At 40.8% G+C, this 16191-nt stretch overlaps 1 protein-coding gene across 1 annotated transcript in view; it reads right to left on the reverse strand.

Annotated features, from left to right (window-relative positions):
- Positions 1-2930: 2930 nt before the first annotated feature.
- LOC100769249 (signal transducer and activator of transcription 4) overlaps positions 2931-16191 on the reverse strand; it is an 88264-nt gene continuing 75003 nt past the window's right edge. The window contains exons 14-23 of the mRNA XM_035439224.1: positions 13446-13529; positions 11936-12034; positions 9727-9862; positions 8270-8319; positions 7961-8055; positions 7507-7643; positions 7096-7287; positions 4873-4939; positions 4376-4484; positions 2931-3204 (exon numbers count right to left, since the gene is read on the reverse strand). Of these exons, the coding sequence (XP_035295115.1) occupies positions 3178-3204; positions 4376-4484; positions 4873-4939; positions 7096-7287; positions 7507-7643; positions 7961-8055; positions 8270-8319; positions 9727-9862; positions 11936-12034; positions 13446-13529 (996 nt within the window). The 3' untranslated portion in view covers positions 2931-3177. The remainder of the gene's footprint in view (positions 3205-4375; positions 4485-4872; positions 4940-7095; positions 7288-7506; positions 7644-7960; positions 8056-8269; positions 8320-9726; positions 9863-11935; positions 12035-13445; positions 13530-16191) is intronic.

The following is a 16191-nucleotide window of genomic DNA, read 5'->3' on the forward strand; positions in this document are numbered from 1 at the left end:
GTTGTGTGTTAAATTAACCGACCAGGCAGATTTAAAAGAATGCAATCAGTTGAATCACTAAATGTTCAGGTTCAACTTTTAAAAGATACCTGTTTTTTTGTGAAAAATTGGAGCAAGTGTGAACAGTACCCAATTTGCTAAGTCTGGACTGTGTCATTATCTTTGCTTGACCCTAAATTCTATCACCTCTACTTCAGGGAGTGCACAGGCCTCCTGAAACAGGTGAGGTGAAGAAAAACCCTTTGGTTACACAGGAATGTGGAGGCCAGGTGCTCCAACCTTTCCCTTGAGATATGGTCTCTCGCTGGCCTGTGGTTAACCTACTAGGTGAGGCTGTCTGGCCAGTGAACTCAGGGATGCTACCTCCCCAGCTCTGGAGTTACAGATGGAGTAGTGCATGCTTGTGAGTATGCGTGTTTAATGTGAGTTTTCAGCCGTAAACTCGGGTCCTGGTGTTAGCAAGACAAAGTTTACTGACTGAAGTTATCTCCCTAGTTGAAGTGATACTAAAAATGATTTGGAAAATGTGTATCTGTGATTGATCTGGGACCAGTGAGAGAAGGGAAATATTTTGAAGTCAAATCTGTATCTTATCTCATTAAAAAGCATCTTATTTGCTATCAGCTTGTCGTGGACTGAGGGTTTTTGTCACCCAAGTTCATGTACTGAAATCGGGGTTTAAATCAGAAACATCCCCCACGACTTATACTTTGAATGCTTGGTCCTGGGCACTGTTTTGAAGGTTATGGATCTTTTAGGAGGCGGGGCCTAGCTGGAGGAAGTAGATTCCGGCCTTTGAAGGCTAAATCGGACTCTTAGTGGCCTTTGAAGGTTAAATCTACTCTTAGTTCTGGCTTGTCTTTTCTTCTGTCTGTCTGCTACAGTAAGAACAGCCTGGCCCTTTTGTCCCTTTGGAGCTGCCCATCCCATGTGCCCCTTCATGATAGACTGAAACACGTCCTCCGTGCTTCTCTCAAGCATTTGGTCAGAGGCTCTAACCTGGGCTCTTACAAAGATGAGCTCTCAGGAATGGGACTGTCACCCTCACATGAGCCCCCAGTACACTGCTATTTGATGACACAAGAAGATGAGACACTGCCTTTCTGCTCTTGCTGCACCTGATCTTGTACTTGCAGCTTTTGGAACAGTGAGAAATAAGCTCCCATTGCTGGAGCTGTACAGTCCCGGTACTTTTATAGCAGTCTACACTAAGCCACCTGTGGTGGTCGTCTTTGGTGGAATTATCCTCTAAATTCTATTCCATTGCATTTCCTACTCATATAGCTGTTTAATGTGTACTAAACAAGTATCTCCAGTACACCTCTGGCCAAACCCTGTCACTCCAAAAAGATGACCTCTGGAGCACAAGCCTCACTTGAGGAAGGGTTTCGAAACCCTGCCTAAACTTCAGAACTTGGTTTGAGGGGCTAGTGTTTAAGGGCATGTACTGCACTCACAGAGGACCCATACCCGTTGGCTTACAACTGCCTGTAACCGCAGCTTCAGGGAGAGCCAATACCCCTGGAGCCTGAGGGTACTTACACATATGTACTCATGCCTGCCCTACACGTGATTAAAAATAATATAAACTAAACTTAAAAAGAGAACTTACTTTGATTTTCTGGATGTAAATATAAATAACCACTTATTGAATTCATATTGAATTCATTGTCTCTATTAAGAAAGCAAACCACCAGCTTCCATGGACCCTCTAGTCTAGCACAAACAGCACATGATAGCTATGAACACATAGGGAACCATGGCATTCTGTCACCAAGCTCTATTTTGAAAACTTTCTGCAGTCTCTGCTAGGTAGGTAAGAGTTGGTGATACTTCTGATAAATTCCAGGGATTGAGAAGCTTCTAAACCCCTGTTTGACATCTTAGTCCAATGCGGCATTTCCTGGTGGGAAATTACAAAACAGATTACTGTACTGCCCAAATTTATAGTATTTCCTTCAATTTGATGGTCAGTTTCAGGCAACTTCAGGAATCTGATTTCCAGAAGGCAGTAGGAACTGAGAATGTTCTGAAGTTGACAAGGTCCTCGTTAATCACATACCCAAGACTACTATTGGGAGCAGAGGGTAAAGGACTAGGGTTGGTAAGCTGGAGGACTGCTCCATAGAAATAGCCTATGGCTTAGTTGGGAATGTGGGTGAGTAGCAAATACAAAGATAATAATTGGCTATAAGTGTGTGTGTGTGTGTGTGTGTGTGTGTGTGTGTGTGTGTGTAGATGAATACATGAGAGTAAGCGATGACATCATAGACCATAGGCTGAACTATAGTGCCCAGAGCTTATTTATATTTACTCAGTAAAGTGTCTCCTTTCTCTCCACCAGAGAGACAGAAATGTCTTGACCTTCCTGTAGTCTCAGGTTAATATGACCAGAGACTAGTGGAATCAGAAGGGACTGATGAACCCACCCAGTCCAACATGTTCTAGAGGTGTAAGCTGTGCAACCTACAGGGGACGTCAGGAATCCAAGGTCCAGGCTGCTGTTTGCTTCCCAGCTTTCATTTCCTAAGACTTTTACCCATCTGTCCACTTACAGTGTTTTTAATGTGAGTACATTTGCCCAACCTACAGGGATGACTCTGGGTCCTTCTTCCTTCTGAGAGACCCAACCTTGGTAGTGGCACCAGTAGCTGGGAACATCACAGATGTGATGAGGTTGGCCTGGCAATCTGGAGGCTTCATGATTCACCCCTGTGACCTGTGAATCCCTGCTCTTCATGTCTCATCATTCCTTCATCTTGCATCTACTTTGATGATTCTTATCTGGGTTTTCCAAGAACCCTTCCTGTGGTTTTGAGTAATTCAGATAGGACATTGTATTCTCCACCCACCCTGAAAAGTTAACATAGCTTCCAGATCCAAAATCATAAGACCTGAGAAAGAAAATCAGAAACAAACGCACGTAAAGGACTCTTCTGTTATATTGGTACTAACACTGGTTTCTTAAAGCTGTCTTTCTTGCAGAAGCTTTGGTTTTTAGCATTTTGGTCACAGTACCTCCCAGTTGGGGGTGTCACCTAGTGAGAAGAAAGCTTCGGACATCTACTATTTTCTAGAAACCCGTATTTACAAAGCTGAAGAAATAAATTGTGGTCTTTGGTGAAGAATAGTCTCCTTTTTCATCTGCTCTCTTCTCTGAAGAGTCACTTTACACTGTCACTCAGCAGAATACGGAGACTTCATCTAAAATTGAAAACGGAAATGAATGTTAAGGAAGCTGTTTTGCAAATAAATCAGTTTCGAGGGAGTAAACACTGTTTTGTCTACTAAACAATATCTGTAATCTTTCTACCAATTAACTAAGAATTCATTAAAGTAATCAGGGCTGATCAGCCTGAAATAAAAGGCATAATTCAAGTAGATTAAAGACTGTGTTAAGAAGTCCACTCGTGGGGACAGATAAAGTGGCTCAGCAGGTGAAAGCACTTGCCCCGAAACACACAGTAATTAAAAACTAAAAAATCCTTTCATCACAGGAAAAATAATCATATGAAAATGGATGCAACATGTAGCAAAAGTTCAGCAAGCTATAAATAACTTGGTAAGTTAAGGACATCCAACACTGCATGGATTTCCCATCCTTAATACCATTTGACTTCTAGCCAGGTACCAGTTTCCTGGGCATCCAGAACCCTGCAAGGTTTTGATCTGGAGTATGCAACTTATGTAAATTGGGGACATTGAACCCTTTGACAGCATTGGGGAATGGATGCACTCCAAGTAAAACTATAGATGGTGTCACGGTTCTTAAAAAATACTTATGCTCCGGATGGAGAGGTGGTTCAGTAATTAAGAGTACTGGCTGCTCTTCACGAGGACCCGGGCTCAATTCTCAGCACCCACATGGCAGCTCACAACTGTCTGTAACTCTAGTTTCAGGGGATCAGACACCTTCATGCCAATGCACATAAAACAAAGTTAAAACACTTATGCTTCTATTGTTTTTCATGTTCTAGATGGAAAGGCCACAGAGACTAGCTATGCAGCAGTCAAGAGAAGTTGGAACCTGTGGGTCTTGAACTTCTTAAGTTGCTGCCAAAGTAAACTTATAGGCTTTTGTTGTGTGTGTTGGGGAGTGGTATGGCCAATGGAGAGAAGGACAGGGATATTTTGGCTCTCTGGTTTTGTAGTAAACACCTTAAAGCAGTTCTAGCAAGCTACTGTGCTTGCTCTTAGTTTCTATACATTTAGCAATGTGCTTGCCACACAAACAGCACCTTTTGTTACAGGCTCTTGAATTTATGCTTGCAACCATGCTTTCTCCTTTCCCAGGCAGTGCTGCAACCCCTGGGATTCACATGCCACCTTTGTTTCATTGTCAGCACCCTAGACCATTGAAAGGGGGAGGACATACCGCAGTTTCAATTGTGGCAGGGCTCAGGTTTTCTCTCAGCACAGCATATACACTCGGAGACATGGGGAGAAGGTCTGAAGGAGACTGTGGCTCCATGGAATCACTTCGGCTTAAAGAGATAACAGGAGAATATTACAAGGATTATAACATAATAGCTTGTGGTAACTTGCTGTGTCCAGGACTCGTCTAGTGCTTCATCTCTTTGTGACACTGAGCTGCCTAATTCATCACTTCATATCAGAGCATTCAATCTGCTATGGAATATATGGCATATAAAAAGGCAGCTTTATAATTCCAGCCTTAATAGACTGGAGAGTGTGCCCTGAAGACAAGCTCTATGTGTTCAAAGGAATGAGACACAAAATGCCTTATTGAGCATTAAACATGCTTTATCCTCAGTTATATGGACTTTGATCTGCCCTTAAATCTTTGAGGATAGCTTTTTGAGAAAAGTCAATTCAATAATAAATATTTTACATGTGACTAAAGTTACTCACATTGTTGAAATGGGGATAAAAACTGAAGGAACATAACCTTTGTCTCCCCGTTCTGTTGGCCTTGAAACTGAAAAAGAAAGGCACAGTGTTGGGAATAAATGTTAGCATCAGTGATAAAAATTGTAAGAAAAACATCTAGGAAAATATCTGCAATGCTTATAAGAAAATAAATAATGTGGTTGTCTTGTAATTCACGAAAATTTTTAGTTGAATGGAAGAAATAGCCACAGAGGTGAATATGGAAGGCACAGGCAAACAACGAAGCTTTTAGCAAGCTGATGTGACTTCACATATTAATGACTCTAAAATGTCTGGTGACAAGTGAGACTCTATTTCATCATCTGCCCTTTCTGTTGCATTCCAGTTTGTCAGTAGCATATTAGGAAATTCATAGTGCTGTAGTGTCTATCTGAGGTCCTGGCCTTAAAGGTTTGGTTATCAGTCTGTGGGGCCACTGGGGAGTAGTAGGACCTTTAAGGAGTGGGGCCTGGAGGAAGGGAAGTCATTAGGTATGTGCTTTATAAGGAAGATTGAGACACCAGCCTCTTTCTTCTCTGCTTCTAGGTCACATGCTCCCAACATGATGTCTCATTGTAGGCCTAAAGGTAATGGAATCAACCTCCATAGACTGAAATCTTCCAAACTGTAAGCCCAACAAACCCGTACCTTTGACTGACACACATAGGAACATAGCCCTTTTCATTCAAACACCCATCATAACCTTATTACTAGGCAGAGGTTTTGAAGCATGTTCATCAGCTTGCCTAGAAGTAACGTTACACCATGATAACCACCATAGTACCACAGTAACACTAATGGGCAAACCTGGGTCTTCTCGGGTGCACCACACTAATCTAGTGTCAGTACAGTGTCCCAGCTTTAACTTGTTGTATTGACATTTGTGTTTTGTTCTCTTAGACATAGAGTGAAACTGAAAGCTAGTCTTTTGCATTTGTTTCCTTTTGTATTTATTTGTTTCAGATGAAGTTGGGTGGCAACAAGTTACACTGTCTGTGGTAGCTGTAGTATATTCCACCAGACAGTCCTCCATTATTCACTACAGATGAAGAGCCTTAGAGACTTTACAGTGTTATCCCCTGGTACCTGTAGGGGTCTGGGCTCTAGGAACCCTGGCAGGTACTGAAAGCACAGTGCTCAAATCCTTTGTGTACAATAGTGTTGCATTTGTTTTGAATTTAAGCACACCTTTCTGTGTGCTTTAAATCACTTCCAGCTAACAATACTGCTTCAATATAAATGTTATTTTAATAGTTGTTGTGATGTACTGTTTATAGAAGAATGAAAGAAGGTTTCCATGTTCAATGCAGTTGGATTTTGAAAAGCTGGTTTTGATCTTTGGTTGTCTGAATAAGATGTGGAAACTGGACACAGAGGCCAACTGTGCTTTCATGAGAGAGAATAGTGAGTCCCCTTACCTCCGACAGCTGAGTTTGTGAATTTTCTTTTATGTATTCCATATTTACTGTACCTGTTTGGACAGTTACTCTTTTAGACCCTTAGGGTACATGTAAAAAAAATATGCCAAGGCAGGAGAATGAAGCACAGATCCCCATTTCTCTTTGGCAGAGAATCAACACTCTGCATAAGGATTACAGTAAGGCCTGATGGGATGTGTGACTCAGTGTTACAGTATCTGCCTAGCATTCATTAAAGCCTGAGTTCTATCCCCAGTCTCTCTCTCTCTCCTCTTTCTCTCTCTCTCTCTCTCTCTCTCTCTTTCTCTGTACACACACATACACACACACACACACACACACACACAGAGAGAGAGAGAGGAGAGAGAGAGAGAGAGAGAGAGAGAGAGAGAGAGATTACAGTAAGGTGAAAAACTTAAATCTTTCCTCTCAAGTTTTATTACAAAATACAGGTCTACAGACCTGCCACATTTTTCTGAAAGCTTGTCATTATCATCTCTTCCTTTCTCTGAGCTGCAGAAGTGCAAAGATCAGTACTTCTGTTAAAGAGGATGAACTCCAGGCTCAACAAAGGGCTGGTTTGGTGTTGGAGAAGTCTAGTTGCAGCTATGACTATTACTCCACTAACCACTGACATAGTACTTCATTTCCTAAGACTCTACCTCCATCTGACCCTTGGATATTACAAAGATCAAAGTAATGAAAAAGAGGAACTTGGTTTGCTTTGCTCTGATATGACATTATTTTCTAAAATCTCAAGAGAAAAAGTAAATACAAAGGGTATCACCTTCACACGGCTGGGAGCTGTAGTGTTTACCGAAGGCTTTGTCTTTGGGAATGTCAGGATACAGGTACTTCAGAGGGTTTTCAGGAATGTTCTCAGCCATAATAACCTTGTAGTCTCGAAGGATGTCAGCGAACGGCAGAGCTGACAGTCGCCCTTTGTTGTAGGGTTCTACGGAGTGGAATCTCACTTCTCCTGAAAACACAGAAACAGGAATATTTAGGTGTTTTGTAGTCATTCCTCCTACCCCCATTATCTCCATAGCTAAAAAGTATGACCTTCTGAAGTCTGCTCAGTGCAGATTGTCTGTGTGATAGAGGGTGGCAATGTGGGCTTTCAGAATTCAGAGGTACTCGGTGATGGGCCAAATGGGCCAATTCATATTCAAACCAGCAAGTGAGTGTGACTACATACCGTTTTCAGAGTGGTCCACCCAGGTGAAGGTAATGCCTCCAAGATGGCTCTCACTGAATCTTAACAAAAATGTCCCAGGCATTTTATCTTTGAGCAGAAGCCGTTCCTTCTCTTTGCTAACAAAGCCCATAACATACCTAAAATTAGAGCAAGGGGCAAGACAGTCTCATCTGATTGTTATTGCATCTTCACTTTTTCATTCATGAAGAATAGACTAACACAAGCAACTACCAAGCTCTCATATCATTACATAACACACACATACTTTACAATGCATGCATATGTAATATATATATATATATATATATAATATATATATGTATATTCTACAATATTCTCGGAAGAAACTACAATTGTGTTTTTCCCCTAAACACACTTTAAAGAAAAAAAAAGGGAAAAAACATAAATAAAGCAAAAAAAAAGTACTCATATGAAAAACAGTCTGAAAACTCACCCATCAATCCAGAGGGGAAGAATGTGTTTTTTAATTAGGTCCAATATTGCTTCAAGCCAGGTCCAGAAGGTAAACGGTTTGCCAGGCAAGTGTTCCTATCAGGAGGAAGGCACACACATGAGAAGGGCAATAACTGAAGCCCCACCCTGACAGAACCCGTTCAAACTTTCACAAATGTTCCCTTTGAGCAGGATGGGACCTTCTATTACAGTTGCCCTCATCCAGGAGCTCCTCCACAGCATAGGCAATGGCATGGAAAGCAACATCGGACAAAGAGCTTTCCAAAGGACATCGCACTCCTGTATGTACCTTGCAGAACTTGGCCCAGGTGAGGTGACCATCACTGTAGTTAGACTGAACTAAAATGAAAGAAAAACAAAGAACAAAATTGTGACAGCAATGAGACTGTTCATTCTGTGCTTGACTTAGTTTCTTCCCCTCCTCCTTTGCAAGCGTGTCTTATGGACTTGCAGTGGAGATACAGTGTATGAGTGTTCTATAAGGTCTCATGTGGTATCCTGGTGCCAAGCAGTTCAGAATCTAATAAACAGCTGTATGAGGGAGGAGCCAACAATGGCTTTAGGAAGCTTGGTGAATGGCAATGGTTCGATAAACTGGCAGGGGGCAAATGGAAGCCACCCCAGGGAGGAAGGACAATGGAGACAGGTACTATGGGAAGAGCAAGGCACTTACTGGGAACAGTAGAAGTCGCCTAAGGGTGGTGATTCACCCATTAAAGTGAAAAGAATGAACTAGAAATCATGTAGGCAATAAACAGCCAACAACTATTTTGATACAGAACACTGAAAAGAATAATACTATCTAAATTCCAAGAAACTACATTTCCGTGGATAATTTGCTAACGATCCTAAGAATACAGTCGCAATCCATACTAATCTATACTATTGCTAGTAACATACTAAAATATTTAAAAGCATTAGCTACTCAGTAACAAAAACTTACCAATATCTACAACTGCTGTTTATGAACTCAAGATGAAAAATTATATTCAGTAAGTGTTTACATTGACAAAAGACCGGATGTGTTTGACTACCTACTGATGAGCCTATAGGTGCTGGTGGCAAGCAAGCCAGCTTCACATGAGCCATTCTGAGGCCACAGGTTCTATGCAGATCAAGCTTTGGTACTAGTTTAACTGCAAATGCATACACAATCAGTGTGAGCTCTCCCTGGTGCTGAGGGCACTCGCTTGTCAAAATTAAGCCATCTTTAAGAAATTGAGGCAAAGCTTCAACTGCAGTTAACACATGAAATGCTGACGACGTCTGCAAAATTCAGACACTGAAGTGTCCCTAATGTGCAGAATTAGGTCATTGCTAGTGGTTTTAAAATTTCTGTTACACTTCCTGTACTTGGCCCAGTATGTTCTAGTTGGTTAACATTGCCATGAATGAGTCACATTCAGAGGAAGTGGCTTAAGAACTCCTGGAAATCCCGTGTGAATGGAAAGGAAGGGCTGTGGAGGAGAACTTGTCTGATCACAATGTGGCTCTGCTGCCTCCTAGCTGTGGAGCAAGGCTGTGACCTCTGAGCCTCAGTGTCCTCAAAGCAATACAATACTGTTGACCCCCCAGGAACACTGTGAGAATTAAAAGTGAAATGACACTTACCCCTGTGCCTGGCAATATATAGTAGGCATTTAATAAAGTGTGACAATTGTTATAACATCAACAGTAGTAATGTAATTGCTTTAAAACACTTAGGTGCCACCAACAGGCAAATCTTCTGTGTTAGCCAGCTCTTACCTGTGAGCTTCTCTGCCAGCATATTGAGCTGGTCTGAATTAAGGCCACGACCAACATAGGATGAAAACTGCCAGCTCATCACTTCCAGGAGTTGACTCAAAGTGACAGACGGAGGATTATTGAAGAAAACCAAGTTCTGAAATAAAGTCATGGAAATTATACCTGTTAATCTCATGAGGAACACCACATTGAATACATCATAGTCCTGATTTAAATTTGGAGTCAAGTGACCTCAACAACACAGATTGCTTTTAAGATTGATCTTTTCAGTGCTTTTGTTCCTTAATATAATACAAGTTGGGGATCCATCTTTACCTGATAGAATCATTTGACATCTCCAGACATTCTCTTGACTGCCAGCTCAACTAGCAAACAACTTATACAAGTAGTTACTGCCCAACAGCAACTGGACAGATAACCTTCCCTGAAACACTATTCATCTTAAACATGTTTAATTGACTCATCATGAAAGGGGGCAGTACATCCAACAAAGATCACAAGACAGGAAGAAGAGGAGGGAAGTGAAAGAATTTCTAGGGACACCGTTCTCTCCTTGAGAATTGTGCCTGGAAAATGACCAGTGAGGGCGGCAGAGTCTAATGAAGGCATAAGAGCTGGCATTTGAAGGAAGGTGAAGTTAATAAGTCAATTTTAGTTGTTTGGTTTGGTTTTGCAAAGAGGCTGTGACTTCAGTGTTCAGATCTTCACGTTGGAGCTGAGTTGCTCTGGGAGGGTGTTCTGGTGGCACTGGTGGCTTCCTAGCAGATGTTGCTAAGGAAACCCAAGTGTGATGCCACACTGAAACTGGAAGAGAGAGGCACCACACTTTCCTCCCATGCCCTAAAGTTGGAAGAGATAAACAGACACGTGGCTCTTAAAGGGAAGTGTCATTTAGTGCCAAAGGCTGTTCTTGGCCTTAAAGAGCAGAGAATTATTCAGTGGATTATTTGGCCTGAGAGGAGTCTTAGCCCCCAGAAGCCTTCCTCTTTGCAGTTGTTCTGTCTCAGTTGCCTGGGCATCTGGGGAATGAGAGTTGAGCCACTGGGAATGAGGGTGAATAGGGCTGAGCCATTGATCTGTCTCAGATACCCAGATATCTGGGGATGAGGGAGAATAGGGCTGAGCCATCCATCTGTCTCAGATGTCTGGGCATCTGGGGATGAGGGTGTATAGGGCTGATCCATTTTCTGTGTGGTTTCCTTTTAGGAATATTGCATTAAAGGGAAAAGACACTGGCCTATTTAGTGATCAAGTCTTATATAGTCACCCAGTGGAAAGAATTCTACTGGCAGTAACTGACTTGAATAAAGAAGGAAGGTTTTATTTGAGTTGTTTCTTCTGGAACTAAGTACTTGGCAATGCAACACACAGTCTGGAGTTTCATTTTCCCTGTCTTAAGAACAGAGCAAAGGAGAGCGTGTATAATCTCTCCTCTTCCCTTCCCTGGTTTTGGTGTAAAAACATCTATAACCACTGGCACAGTGACTAGTCCATTTTGGCCAAGTGCCTCAAATAACCACCAGATGGCACTAACATCCAGCCTAAACCTAGAGAGGCTCAAATCTATACCTAATCATCTGCAAAATTTGTGCTGTCGGAACTCAGGCAAGATTGATGGACATCCTGGCTACTTATTTGGAAACTAATTCTGTGCCTTTCTAGAAGAGCCCAAGAAAAAATGTGCCTAGAAGTGAAAGTAGCCAGATAGCAAGTTCTGACATCCATTAGACAAAAATTATGGAACAAGGTGTTTCCCTGCAGTCTAGTTAGCGTAGCCATAGGACAGCCTTAGCATTCACAGTGATGCAGTCCTGGGGCTGGACAGAACTCAGAAATAATAGCCAGCTCCTGTAATAGTCACTAGCCAGAACTCTCAGAGTCCAAGTCTGTCAGAACACATGACCCTCTCCTGGTCATTATAATTAATTTTGAGGCAGAATCTTGCTATGTAGCCCATGTTTGATTCAGACTTGCTTCCAATCACAATCTTCCCACCTTAGACTTCCAAGTTCCTGGATTCTAGATGTGTGCTACCATGCTCAGCCCGAGTCGACCACATTAAACAAGACCTGACATCAGCTCAAACCGAACATGACCTAACGGGACTCACACATCTAGAAAAACCCTCACCACCACCACATGCACATTGTTTATTAAAAGAAAAGGTTAGGTAGGATGAGAAATGGAGAGATAGGAATATCAATTTTACCTGGCAATCATTGGTTGACACATTGTACCAAATGATGGCGGCCCAAGCATTGGGCAGTTGGCTGACATTAGAAATCATCACCACAGGTAACGAGCTTGTCTAGTTTAAAAGAAAAAAAAAGAGGTTTTTACAGGTAGTCCAAACTTGCATTGATGCTACTCTTATACTCTTGTTCTTTTCTTTTAGAAGGCCATTTCACGTTAAGCCTCTTCTTCCAATCCTGGTACCCAGGTGCCATGTGAAGAACTTTTGAGCACATACAAACCAGAGCACAATAAGAAAAGGAACAGGAACTTTTCCTGGGCATCTGATGCTAGCAGTCAGTTTCCTCAGCATCTTCCTTGACATTGAGAAATGACTAAACTTATTTATGTCATACAATGCCCCAACAACCAAATACAACCAAAGTGCCTTTAGCGATGATTTAGCAATTACCATCCTTTTAAGCTGTGTTAAAGAATTTGATCTGAAATTTACTTTGGGGATGAACCACTATAATCAAGTGATTACCTAGCGCCTAATTGAAGTCCATATACAAGTAGGAGTTTTATTTAAAGCTGGAAAGGTGCACTATGGGAGTTGGAGCTGCTCCATTTGCTTCTGCAGAACAGTTTTGTACTATCGAGATGCAGTTTTCTATTGTAGGAAGTAAGCAGGCATTCACAGACTAGCCTGGGAGGCTAACCACTGTAGAGTAGTCCCTTCCTAATAGACATAAAATTCCTGAGGCTAGTAATATACTCAAGAACTGAGGAATCAAGCAGTTTATGGAAGTAGAGGCTTAGGGAAAAGGTGTGGAGGATTTTACACACATCTGAAAGCTGCAGACGAAAAGGAAAGGCAGACTCTAAAGCAGTACATTCTGAAGCAGAATTACACCCAAGATACCTGAAGTGTAGCATGTTAACCTATACACTGATTTATTTATTCAACATATATGCAGCCGTTAGCATGTGCTTGGAGTTGTGTCCAGATGACGGTATACAAACAAAGCATGGTGCCCTGACTTCAAAGAGCTCATAATTAATGTGTTCATTTTAGTCCCCAGAGGTTTCTTTATCCTCAGAGTTCAATGGCAACTGCTAAGTGATTATAAAACAACAGACCACCAACATTCCTACCACTTTCCTTTGTTCATCACCACAGAGAAACTTTCCAAGAGATTTTAATATATAACTTAAATTTTTGACAATATATCACTCACTAAATGACACAATTCAAGGATGGGTTATTTCTCTTTATGCTTTCTATTGAGTATTCATGATTCATAAAATAACAATGGGGTAACAAATTATTCAACATATATTGAATTCACAATGATCATGAATTTTTTAAATCATTTTTATTTAACCAGAATGGCATCCAACTACTTACTGGACATTTGATGCATTGTTTTCCCAAATAATATGTGAAGAATATACAAAAACCTAGAATGACTAGGCTTTCATTATAAATGATGACTTGATGATGAGAATATTACTAGTGAGTAGATGTTTCTTGAAACACCTACCTCCAAGTCAATGGTGAGGCCATAGAGGCAGATCTGGGTCTCGAAGGCTATGGAGTGCAGTTCCTCTGTCACCATGTGGCAGCCCTATAGGGAAACAAATAAGTTGTTTTCTCACAAATACAGCTTTTCTATTAAAGATCTGGAATGTACTCAAAAAATACCTATTATTGTTTTTAAATAATGTGAAGTTAGAAAATTTGTCTTTTCCACAAACTGGTTTTCAGTTTCCAAAACATGAATTCTTGCTTTTAAAACTCTGGCATATTTTCATTAGTTGAAATGCAAAGTCATTCTTTATTCTAATTTTTTTAAAATTAGTTCTTTGGATTTGCTAAATGACTAATAAAATTAGCCATGTACTTATACGTCTATAGGAAGAACTTATAATCTCATAATGAATTGGTTGGAAAAGAAATCAAGACCCTTCTGGTTAAAGATGGCATATGAGATACATACATTTTCTTCTGTTTGCTCCAGAAACTTTAATAAGATTCCAGAAAAACAAAATTGTCATCTAAATTCCTAGTGAGAGGCAGAAAAATGTGGAAAAGTTGGAAGAGGTTTGAGGCTCTTAACTGCTCTGAGGCTGAAAAAGAGGCCCAAACAGGCCAGGTAAGAGCCCCAGCCCATGCAATGACTTCTATACCACTCCTTGACCTAGTCGAGTGACAAGAAGATTTCTCAGGGCAGATGAGTCAGTGGAATTTGCGTTCTGGGTAGAGGACAACTTGTGGGCAGAGGTGCAGGGAGGAGGGTTCTGTGGAAATGTGTGCTCAAGTCCAGTCCCCATCTGCAGTTGACATCAGGAAATACATCTTGGATGTGGACCAGACCAAAGGCAAACTCTTTTCAGGAACTGCTCCCCAAGAAATATCCAGCTCCTAACAATTCATCCTTGATTTTGCAGCCTCGACATATGCACAGGACTTCTAAATGGATTCTATGGCCTCGATTGTGAAACGGCACGCTAATAATCATTAGACATTTGACAAAGTCTCTCACATGAAATACAAGTGCAGAACAAACAAAAAACAAAAACAACCAACCAACCAAACCTCTGAGGAAGTATAAAAAGCAAAAGCTTTTATAAAAAGTGAAAAATGTATGCCAGGCTCAGTTTGTTCAACAAATAAATGACAAATGACCCATCGTAATGAGTGGCTATTGCCACCACTCTGTGCCAAGCAACCCTATAAGAGTCCAAAGATGCCAACCACAGTGGATAAATGAAAAGTCATACCAACCCCCATCACTATATATTTCCAGAAAACTGGAGATTAAATGGGAAGTCTAAGGTTTCAGGAGTACAGAATCAGAATTTAAAATAACTAGACAGTTTTTTTTTTAACTCTGAAGAAAATTATGTCTAGCTCAGTATTCTATACCCATCCAAATTCTAGTCAAGTGTGCCCACAGAGAGTATTTGAGGTATTGTAAAGCCTCTGGTAGCTATTTCCAGAAAACCTTCTCTCTGAAAGCTACTGCAAGAATTCCTCTAATAATCAAAAGAAAGCCAGTCAGTTCAGAAAGAGGAGGACATGGACCTAGCCAGAAGAATGGGAAGAGACCCCTAACAGACAGATGGAAAGAACTTTAACAATAGAAAAGGAAGCCAAACATTCAAGCAAAGACAAACCAAGTAACAGCTGTGCAACAGAATTGGAAGGACTAGAGGGAGAAATTACAGCCCAAATCTGGTCAAAGCTGTATTTTTAAATAACAGAAAACTTCACTAGCCATGAATATGGGATACAGTCATTGAAGAAAAGGAAAAGAGATACTCTCAGATTGACGTGCTTGACCAGAAACAAGGGAGCTTCTTGTTCTGATGGAAAGTTTGGGGTTACGTGAGTGACGGGTTCTAAAATTAATTAAGTAAAAACTGAAGGAACCACTATATCCTGAGAAAACTGAAAACAATGCAGGAACAGGAATGTAATCATAGAATGCAACTTGACTCAGATGTTAACTTTTATATAATCATATTCTTTTGTATGGTACTATGAAAGTAGAGGGAAATTTATATGTATCAATACTTGACATTAAAAAGGTCATAACTTAATCTTGTATTCAGGACAGAATTTAGGAATGTAATATGCAAAATTTAAAAACTCAAGAAATACCAGAATTATTCGCAGCTCAAAAAAGGAATTCAAGAGAGGAGTTTAGGTGGGAATGACTGGGAGAGAAATTGCCATTTTTCTCTGCTGACACCCTAAAGTACTTTTCTATGGCTACAACCAGTAGACCTGTCATCACCTAGGAGCTTATTAGAAAAATGGGGTGTCTAGCCCAGGCTTACAGAACCAAATTTTGCATTTTAACAAGAACTACAGGTAGAATTTGGGAAGCAATTATTCTTGATGCGGCCCATTAACATTTCATTTAGTCTCAAAAGGGACATGGGAAGTTCTGTGATAGAAACTTTAAACCATTCATAAAACAAGCCTAGAAACAAGTGGGCAGAAATGGACTTGTCTGAATGTAAAAAGTCAGGTGAGTCCTCAGAGGACAGGGTCACCCTGGGAGAAGTGGAGGAATAACACTAAGTAGGAATAACAATTCTGAATCCACTGCATTAATTTTAAAATAATAAAAATTAGCCAAATATGATATAAGTAAGAACTACATGAGAGAACTTTACTAATGGCAATCATGTCAAACTTAGGATGTGTTATTCAGAAGAAAGCACAGAGTGGTAAAGTCTTCTCTTCGTTGGGCTAGAAGGTCGTTATATGCTTGATTG

The sequence above is a fragment of the Cricetulus griseus genome, chromosome 2 (assembly GCF_003668045.3).
Source record: "Cricetulus griseus strain 17A/GY chromosome 2, alternate assembly CriGri-PICRH-1.0, whole genome shotgun sequence".
Classification (NCBI taxonomy): Eukaryota; Metazoa; Chordata; class Mammalia; order Rodentia; family Cricetidae; genus Cricetulus; species Cricetulus griseus.